Consider the following 10,952-nt stretch of genomic DNA (forward strand, 5'->3'; position numbering starts at 1 on the left):
TGAGAACATTTCATTCATCCCTGGAGTCAGATTTCTATTAAGGTAGAATGCACCTTGGGGGACAGATATTTGGACTTAACTTTTTACAATTCTTTGGCTCACTTTTTTTCAAAAATTTAAATTTTATTCCTACCCCCCCCCTCCCCCCTACCCCCCAGGATAGCACAAGGGCTGGTGGCCATGTTGGGTTATTTTTTTTTTAGTACCAAACTTTTTCTTCATTTGGTGAGAGAACGGGTTGAAAGCTTCATTGAGAAAAGTTTGAGCAAACATTTAAGTCACTTTCAAGGCACATACTATCTTAAGAAATACTGGGAGACAAATGATTGAAAAACATTATCATCCAACATCCTGAATAAATTTCACATACAATTGAAATTGAAATTTAGGAAGCTTTCAACAACCGAATCATGCTATTGGCAAATAAACACAGCGATATTTTTTTGCTGCTTTTCTCTCAAAACAGTAATAGGTGCAAGTCAATGTATAGAGTGCATTGCTTATCCAAATACATTTCAAAGAGATGCAAATACAACAGATATGCTTGTATATCCCATGAGATGATTTTAAAATGTCTTCATGCATTATGCAACACTCTCCAGTTTATGATAATTTTCCTGAGGTTGTTTGTAATAGAGGGTAGTAATGTTTTTGAGACAAGTTGGGCACCTGTTAAACAAGCTCACACATACCGGTAAATCGAGTTATGTCACCTACATGTACACTTCTGTCAATTACCCCTTTCAGCCCATTACCCAGTTCCAAGGTTCAGTGCCACCATTGAATACAATGAGATTGGGCCAAACCATGGTGGCGAAAGGGTAGACTTCCTGACTGCTTCGATAATATTAGTGCCGAAGTATGGCTGTGTGCGTTCTTCCATACTTAATATCACACTGATGAAGTCTGCATTTCCCGTTGTTCAAATGAGTTAAAAAAATTGAACAATGGAATAACATCAGAGTACTGCTTAATGTTTCAGGAAACATTTTCCTGACTGCAATATCCTTTGAAAGACCCTCACTTTAATGCCTACGGATGAGAAAACTGTCACTGGAGGGGGTGCTTCAAGGTCATGTGCGTCACCCTCCAACCTATGGACATATCATGAAATTAGCAACAGTCTCATTATTATGGACTGCATGTAGCACAAGTATTTCCTCTTTTATCAACAGTATTTGTTAATTATCTTTTATTATAAATAAAATATTTTGATAATTCATTTTGAAAAGGTGATTGTAACTGCTATGTCCTAAATTTTTTGGAAGATTTAAACAAGTACCAATGCCGGGACTTCAAGAGGGAAACCACAGAAACGGATTAGGATTTGCCTTGGGCAGTAATTTGAATGTCATTTGACAATTACACACTTGAAAAGTGACGTATTCAGTTGAGGAACTTTGTCCTAGGCTTTCTCAATTGTACATGTTTGAGGACTTTCAAAGTTCTTTGCAAGAGTCTGACTGTCATTCCGGCTTCGAAGATTGAGCAACTAAATAAATACCAAATTGACGAATTTCACTCCAAAATAGGAACAAAGCACAGCATAGCAAATAACAAATTGAAGGTTCTGTAGTCTTAATTTGTAAAACTTTGGCATAAAACCATCACAGGGGCAATCTCATTGCCGTGTTGAATTTAGTCGTCATGCTTACGGAAATAATTTTTACGTTACTTTCACTTTTTTACAAAATCACCTTTGACTGGTGAAATAATTTCAGTTTGAGCATAAAGACTATTTGAAGGTTAGGCTTCAAGCATCGCGTCTGTAAATCTTGCATTGTTCATAAATCTATTTCTTAGCCTTCATCAAAGAGTGACATTCTCCGGTGTGTCTGGTACGGTCAGGTTTTCAAGATTGTGTTTGATGTCTTCCACCCCTTTCTTGGCAGAGTTCGCCAATTCCGTAACTTCGGCATTTATCTTCCCAATCACCCACTCCATGGCTTCTCTTCCCTATCAAAGTGAACGGGAAAAGAACTTAATGCAACAGAAAGTCAACAAAGGAATAAATGAACAGAAAAATACACACAACTAGTGACAAATTAATATTAGATATGGCAAAATGTTAAGAGGTTTCTGATTAAGTTCTCAGAGAAACACGTGAATAAACTTTTTTTTTTCACTGCTTCAGATGAAACTCTAACTTTTATACCAAAAAACAAGTACTTTATAATCATAACTCATAAACGGCATTTTTGATTTGGCACTGAAATCCCCTAAACATGTCATTTAAATTAGTTATTTTGGATTGTAGATTGTTTTTTGTTGAATGAAAAGGTTGATGAATCACTTCTATAGTTGGTCATCGTTCAAACCATTTCACAGCAGTTTATTCACAGGCATCACAACCATTATAAATGGAACCTCACATTGGTACCAAATTTGGAAGAAAATAAAATGAATTGATGTTCTTGCATTATAACATTATAACACCTGTTTTCAAGTTTTTCTCCTCAACTATGGATGCAAAAGAGACATGATGACAATTTCTGTTTCCTACTAACTTAACTTTTGACATCTGAGCCATTGTTAAACTATATATTTTTATAGGGGTATGAATTACGTGTATACACACACTGATGACAAAAGTTGAGTGATATCGTCCTCACCTGAGATGCTTTGGAAGACATCGTATTGACTACAAGCTGTTCAAGGTAACTTCCTAGACTAACACCTTTCACTGTTATCATTGCTTCTTGTTTCAACAGTGTCCTGCAAAGGAAAGGCCACAATCGGCTTATTTCAACTCTTGCATCTCATTAAAGTGAACAATACCACAGTTGAACTTTGACCCTTTCAGGGTCGTGATTCAGCCAAATCCCATTGTTTTCCTCAGCAGAGTATGACCTCTATGCGGTGAAATGGCGTGAACAGGTTAAAGAATAGCCATCACCCTATTTCCATCGACAAATCTTGGGTTGAGTTTGCCGGCAAAAAAATCTTTGAAACGAATACTTAGTAATGAGTTGTTGTACATTCACTGCAAAAAGAGACTAACTTTGCTCACATAATTCTTGTCAACAAATATCCTCAGTTCCTCCATGGGTTACGTTTCACTATACTGAATTCAGTTCAAGGTACGATTAATTTTGGATGAACTAGCAATTCAAATTATCTTTCACGTCTTTGTTGGATTATGTCACTTTTTCAATGCCCATAAAAAGTCTGAGATAGATGCTCGCTTTAAATGTATACACATTCACAAGTCATTGGTAACTTTTTTGATTTCTAAACACTTACATTTTTTCAGATGTCATGGTGACCAATAAGATTTTCAATCAACAGTGTGATTAACAACAACAACAACAACAACAACAACAGCATGGAGTGCATTTCTTTTTCATGGTGTGACATTAAGAAATTGTGGACATATGCATTACTTCAACTTGTAAAACTAAAATATGTTCAAATTGAATGAACCAACATTGATTATAGGAATACACTCATCTGCATGTTTCAGGGTTCCCCATGGGGTGATTTTGAGGGATGAGACACCTTTCTGATTTTAGCAATCTATTTATATGTTAATGACTGAACAAATAAAATATAATTGTAAAACAACAAATATGCAAATACTGCAGTAGGTTTACTTACGCATCTTTGATTGAAGGGTGCGGTGCATATGTTAATTTTTCATCAATAGCTACCAACTGTTAAATGTTACCTGGAAGTATATTGAAGAAAATTGTGTTAAATTTCCCACCAAGCCATTATCAGATTTTCTATATCTATCGTGGATTGCTTTTAATCCTTGGCAATGTGGGAACTAGACATACAGTCTGGTGTAACTATCAAAGCAAACCACTGTAAGGCAAGATCGTAATGCTATTACTGGAGTGCAGTAACTACGAACGGGACAAACCCTCTCTTCTGAAAACAGAATCGTTCGTTGCAAAAAGAAATTATTGCAAGTGATCAGTTTCTGTAGTAAATTGGATGGCTGATAAACACGCAACAGTGCCCAAGGGCAAGACAGTACTGAGTCATTTATTGTTTAACACACCTACAACATGAACTACACCAACGTTATGAAAAGAATATTATCAAGGTACAAATTGTAACGTCAATTTTTTTCATTTGGTGAATGTGACATGTTTTGTTGTTTTCACAGTGGACCTCTGCACTTCAAAACTCTTGTATCAATCATCTACAAATCAAATCAAGGAAATGTCTTGAGCATCACAGTACTTACGTTCTGTGATTTCAGAGTCAATGTTCTTGCATTTCTATCCACTACCGATTCTTCACTGGCGTAACAAACTCTATCTGCTCCTACAATCTGAATCAGAAAATAAATAGGATGAAATTATGATGCAACACACTATTATAAATCTGAGGTTTGGTAGTTAAAGATTGATATGATGAAATATTTTTTTTGCAATTATGAGTTTTATTGATCAAAGTCACTTCACACATTGGTGTAAAAGATCATCATTGCTGATAATACATTATCATAATGATACATTTACTTGACCTTTAACCTTTACCCTGCAAAGTTCATAACATCATCAAGTCATGTTGGTTAACCCTGTAACCACCGTGGTTTTGCCCTAACCCAGTGTTATCAATGGTGAGTGTGGAACCATGGTCCCTCTGTAGATGGGCCATGGTGGAACTGTCTATAGGGAACTGGGGGTGAACAGGTTGAAACCGATGAGGCATGACATAAGTTGCATTTTTAAAAAGACTTGAACATTTGAAGCTATTTGAAAGCGTAGATACTGTAAAAACGATTTTTACTGACTATACTGCATAACATACCATGACAAGTAGGCAAAAGTAACTGCAAGTATCAGGTTCAATAATGCTTTTTCACTGACTTGCCACATATGGAAGTGACGACAAGCCTGAAAGAATACTTACCGCAGTAACCCATCCCGGAAGTCCCCACTGTGTACTTATAAGTCTGTGACTGATAAGACGACCTTTCTTGTCTACAAATCTATCTAGAACGTCTAAGCCTGTAACTGATGGATTCATCGGGTTTGGGTATTTTCGCCATGCTGCCTGGACAACTGTTTCCCATGGATGACTGTAATCACAAAATACAAAACAAAACACAACGACGTCAGTGAAAAAAACTATAGTTTCATAAAAAAGCCCTGCAAATAGAATAACCCTTGATAGCAAATTTTGTAATACCACAGAAGTTTCACGGGGTCACGGGACCTTTAAAAGTTTGCTATTAAATACTGTACTCACAATGGCCAACATTTAAGTGCCATGAAACACAGGAATTTTCTGATAGCTTGTCTCCTTGTCTTATCATAAACTATGTCTGTTGGTAGCATTCAGCTTGAGGAATACTCACAAAAAATTCAACACATACTAACAAATTCAAACGTCAGAATGTAGTCAAATTGTCTTTAGTGCTAAATGTCTTCAGAGTACAGAAAAGAAGCAAGAGTTTGATATTATCATTATAGAGGTGACTCTGAAGAAATATCAATGGTTGAAAGTCCAAATACAATGTCCTGAGCATGATATATGATTGCTTAACTCACTTTGGACTCAACATTACTACGGAGCAATCTGGAGATCAGCCTACCATACATATCCTCAGTGTTTCATCCAGGATTGCATCAACAGGGGGATTTTCCCCTTTACCAGAAAATTTAGGGAGAATTTCACCAGTTCGCATGTTCTAATTGTATCTCTGAGGTGTGAGTTGCGCTATTGTATGGGGCTGGTCTCTCTTGACAAATTACTATAGGATCACCCATCCCCCTCTCTACAAGATGAAACACTGTATCCTACACAACTTATTAAAATGATTTGGCCAGTTCAAGGTACTTGGGTCAAGGGTTAGAATACAGCAATGTTGCGAAAGGTTCTAAAAATAATTGCGAATTATTTCCTAGCCAAAGCATTGTACGATGTTGGTGGTTATATTACACCAGTATGTTGATGGCGCAAACAAATGGATCTGATTGGTCCAGAAGTGAAAATAACAGTAATGTATTCACAATATAGCACAGTTCGAAAATGCACAAGCTTTTCGTTAGAGAAAAAATCTGTGTTTCAACAGTGCACATCGAAATTTCAGTATGATGTTATGGTAGAACAATATAAACAATAAACCACATCAGCAATGGGTCAAAAATCTTTAAGCACACCAGTCACTAGGTTAAGGTTGTCACATAAATATTACAACACTGTATGATATTGATAAATGTTTTTAGCACTTTAAATAATATCTCAGTAAAACACTGTATTCAACATACTGTCTTGAGCATACACAGCTTTTTATGATGCTCACCTTATCCTAAAACATGTAGTTACTACAAAGTATGAAGAGCATAAATGTTGAGTCATGATGAACTAAACAAATAAATGTAGGACAAGCTGTACTTGTTACTGAACTATGGCTTACTAGCTTACTAAGTGGTACAGAGAAGTTAGCATCATACATGTACTAGACAATTTAAATCAATCATTAACTAATGAACTAATTGTTCTACCATATATAGCATCTGTCTGTGTGTATGTATATATATATATATATATATATATATATATATATATATATATATATATATATATATATATATATATGGAAGTATACAGATGTCTCGTGGGAAATTACAGTGAGTGTAGACGATAATTGACCAAGTTATGCCTCATGCTATGAACACTGACCGCAATGCCAATGTACTGTGTGGTAAAATGTGGCACGGAAGACAATCAATGGTACACATTCTCCGGGCTCAAAGATTAATGTCTAATGTACACACAGAGCTGATTCACGACACCACACTGTCGATAAGAAACGGTCTTTTTAGTGAGAGCGCTTCATTATTCAAGGTCATGGGTCACAGTAACAAAACGTGTACTATGACATTGTGCAACGTGACTTGAGAATCTGTATGGCCACAAACACGAACCCGGGGCAGCCCATTGTTAAAATATCCTCACATTTTAAATTCTTCCTGTAAAGCTGGATATAGAATGGAGTTGAACAGCGTGACGATACATAGCGAACAATTTCATCGTAAACGTTTTTTTTTACATGCAGACACATGACACACCCCCGCATGTACGTATTCCAGACGTCACTGTTTCATTGACGAAAATACGCGTATATTCATGGCGGTAGGTATGTCGTCAGCTAACTTCCCTATCATATTTGTAGTGAGAACGCACACAATCAGCCGGACAAGAACACGAATAAGAAGTGGATATCGTGTGCCTAAAACATGAAAATTGTGAAAACGCTTCCATGGAGCCGATGTCTTATTACTCTGATTGATTAAACTGCACTTCGTTTTAATTTTGCAAAAAAATCACATGGCACCGGTTTTAGTCCAGAGTCCGTGTCGACTGAGATTGTCGCTTCATTTGCCGGCGCGGTTGCGACCCGTTCAATGACCCTTCGAACTCAAAAATACGTCTCAGCATATCTGTAATTCTGACAAAAATGTTCTTCAGGAAAAAATCCATTCTGTCGCATAGATTATATATTGTAAACCAAGGTTGCGCAAGATCAATGGCGGCGAGAACGTGCGTGCACCCACCAACACAGACAAGAACGCCGGCTTCGCGGCCAACGATCGATGAGTAAAAAGCCGGCCAATCACCATGAAAATGATGCACTGATGGATCGAATAAAAGCAGACAAAGGCACAACATCATGTTTACGTACCTAAAAGTGTGTTCTGACGTCCAAATCTTCATTCTAGGGGTAAATTTCCAGCGAAAGTCCACGAGTGTGGTTCACAAGTCACACAGATTACATAGGCTTGTACCTATCAACTGCGCATGCGTACCTAAGGTTGCCGCTGATTTGACGTCATAGGATTGATTGTTCACTCGAATATTCTCAAAGTGCACGATTTAATGCGAAAATCTCTTTTACGGTTTGTCAATGTCTCTAATACGTCTGCTAATCGACTTCTTTATTTATTTTACTATGTTCTACGACTTTAAAGAATTACTTGAACAGCAATATTCGTCCGAGTGCACACCTCACCATTTTGAAGAAAAGAAAACATGATTGGTTAAAATAAAGGTCATCAAAGGTCACTGACTTTCGTAGCCAATAAAAATGAGTCTATTAAAATCGAAGTGCAAGTAGACTGCAAATAGGCTCCATGACAACGTACTCGCGTTTGGCGCTACCCACACTTGCAACACAAGTACGTACAGTGTACACATTCTCACACTTTGGCGTGCGGCGAACTTCACTTCTCTTTCTAGGGTCTAGGCAGGGTCAATCATGGTCATGGTCCCAGCTACCCCTGCCTACCGTGCTGTGTGGGAGGCCGTATACCGCCGGGAACACACAGCACGGTACTCAGGGCTAGGTCACAGTCCCTCCACCAAATATTTTGTGGCGGGACCGTGGCTAGGTGTAGCTCTGCGTGACAGGACTGTGTGTTACCGACGTTATTATATATACGGCCTCCCACCACAACATGGTCAATCAATCATGGTCCCAACCAGTCCTGCCTAGCGTGCTGTGTGGGAGCCCGTGTAACGCCGGGGACAAACAGCCCTTCCACGCAGAGCTAGGTCCCAGCTTACAGCTGTAGCCAGGGTGCATGAATACGTAGTATGCCAGCATCTTGCATGAGTGTTTTTCAGCTACATTGCCATGTAGGCCTAAGGCCGCGTTCAAAAAAAGTGTGGTGGGGGGGGGGGGGCTGGAGGAATTAGGGGGGGATTCGAAATTTTTTTGGGTAGTCGAGGGGGGACTTGAAAGTTTTGCTCTGCCTATAGGGGGGGGGGGACCTGAAAATATTTTGACTCCCAACATTTTGATGTCGTCCAATGATTCTAATGTTAGTAATAAGAGCTTAATTGAACAAAATCTAGAACCGTTTTGTCATATTTTATGTCTTTAGGCCTAATTTCGAAAAAGTCTAAAAATGTATGAATGCTATTAAATTTTCGTAGAACAAGTTGGCCTTGTAATGGGGCAGGAGCTACAACTGTTGATAATTTTTCAATATTTCTATGCAATGTATCAAACACAGTTTATTGGTGTCTCTCTACAGCATGCTGAAAAACCACAATATTCAGTTTGTCAACAAAGCCCGTTTGTCTAAATATTGGTGATAATTGAGTGATGCAAATGCACGGTAAACGTAGGCTGTGTTGGCAAGCTGAATACTGGATAGCTCAACATTCTGTAGGGAATAGAACAAGAACACAATTGTATAAACTGAACAAAAATATTGTCAAAATAAAAAGTTAATACAACTACTGCCCTGCTACTACATACTGGCAGTGACAGTGATACATGTAGCTCTGACTCTGATGTAGTTTAAGAAGAGTTTCGGTCATAGGACACTCAATTGACAGTGAAACATACATCTACTTGTACACGAGATCCAGCCAGAGAGCAACACATAGAAGACTAGGGGACTAACAGTTACCATGGATTTTTGAATTCTGGCATATGAGAACAATCAAATATTAGAGGAAAAAGATGGGGTCACCATAATTGATCTTATACAAATATACGATGAAAAGTCAGTATTTTCTAAAATCACTTAAAATCAATATATAAAACCATTCATTTCAAGTTCATACAGTGAATGAAATTTTCACATCTCATTGTACCAATAACACAAAAGTAAAACTTTGAATAGTAAAGACTCTAATTTAAATGGAAAAATGTGAGACTAAATGGAATCTTTTACTTTTTATCAAATTTGCCATTATTACACCCAAAATTTCTGAGATTAAAACATTAATTTCATGGAATATTTTAACCTTCCAGTATTGTCAATTTTGTGAAACATTTTATTAGTGACATCTAAGTTGTATATGTCTTGTACTTTTTTTAAAAAAATTTGGTAGGTCGCTGTGCTCATTTTTTCACAATTTGGTTAAACGTAGCTAGGAATACACAATTTTCATACTCTCTCATGATTGTCATTTTGTGTGTTTTTCAGCTGGTGCCATTGAACTGGCCAGAGTTGGATAAACTCAAGTCGGCTTAGACTGAGAAATCCAAAAAGCTCACCGATGCATTTAAAAATGAATCAATTTAAGAACTTGCCCTAGGTATATGGCTCTACAACCTGCTGATAAGAGATAGTGTTGAATATTTGCGTGCAGAACGACACATTACATGTTTTTTTACTCTGCGTGCATTCCTAATAAATATGCAGCTATATGGTAATTTGGGGGGACTTGAAAATTTTTGAGGGTATTGAGGGGGGATCTGAAAAAAAATAAGATTTCAATCGCGATTCCTGTAGCGCCCCCCCCCCTCACCATTTTTTTGAACGCGGCCTAAGGGGTATAAATTTCAGCGAAATGTGAAGGGTCTCAACAGGCACAGGCGCTTCAACCATGGATACGTATCTGCTTTCAATTTTGCCCCGAATTCCTTCATTCTGACGAAGAAGATCACATCCATTTGTATTTTTAATGCAGGATTTAGGCCAGTGAATATTCTTCACTGCAACTACATTCATAAGTTGATCTGTATTCTCAAACGATGCTCATTGATATCTGTCATTAACGAATATTGCGGAAATCGAGAATTTAGGCCTAATACACTTGAACCTATACATTTTACCGTTTGTGTTACCGTTTTGTCTCCAGTAATCAAGTACCACGAGGCCAGATTGGAAGAAAATATGAAGCGAATGATCTCTATAAAAATAACGATATAATATCACCGGTCGCTATCATGTTGCAGCTTCAATAGAAAGCGCAATGAAATGTTACTCATCAATACAGAAACCAACTACATTTCAATTTACAAATAACATTCAGAACAGGCGTGAAATTGATGATGAATCACGTTGTTTGCAGTAGTACTCCACCTTCCTCGTTGTACTCTCTTGAGTTAGACTTTCTGTTGACGCCATAATATCGAATAAACGTCCACCATGCAGATGTGCTGGGGAAAATGGTGACATATGTACATCGCCAACCATGACAATCGAAGGTTAGGACCATGTTACTGATACCTTCCAAGTAGCGAAGGCTTT

At 37.7% G+C, this 10,952-nt stretch overlaps 1 protein-coding gene across 1 annotated transcript; it reads right to left on the reverse strand.

Moving 5' to 3' along the window:
- Positions 1-1,183: 1,183 nt before the first annotated feature.
- On the reverse strand, positions 1,184-7,785 carry LOC139148147 (PRELI domain containing protein 3B-like). The gene is made up of 6 exons (XM_070719457.1): positions 7,646-7,785; positions 4,867-5,035; positions 4,187-4,282; positions 3,598-3,653; positions 2,613-2,715; positions 1,184-1,956 (listed from the first exon to the last, which is right to left on the reverse strand). Exons 1-6 carry the CDS (start codon positions 7,675-7,677, stop codon positions 1,810-1,812), a joined length of 603 nt encoding a protein of 200 aa, XP_070575558.1. The 5' UTR covers positions 7,678-7,785; the 3' UTR covers positions 1,184-1,809.
- Between the last annotated feature and the right edge of the window lie 3,167 nt (positions 7,786-10,952).

Source organism: Ptychodera flava, chromosome 13, assembly GCF_041260155.1.
Source record: "Ptychodera flava strain L36383 chromosome 13, AS_Pfla_20210202, whole genome shotgun sequence".
Classification (NCBI taxonomy): domain Eukaryota; kingdom Metazoa; phylum Hemichordata; class Enteropneusta; family Ptychoderidae; genus Ptychodera; species Ptychodera flava.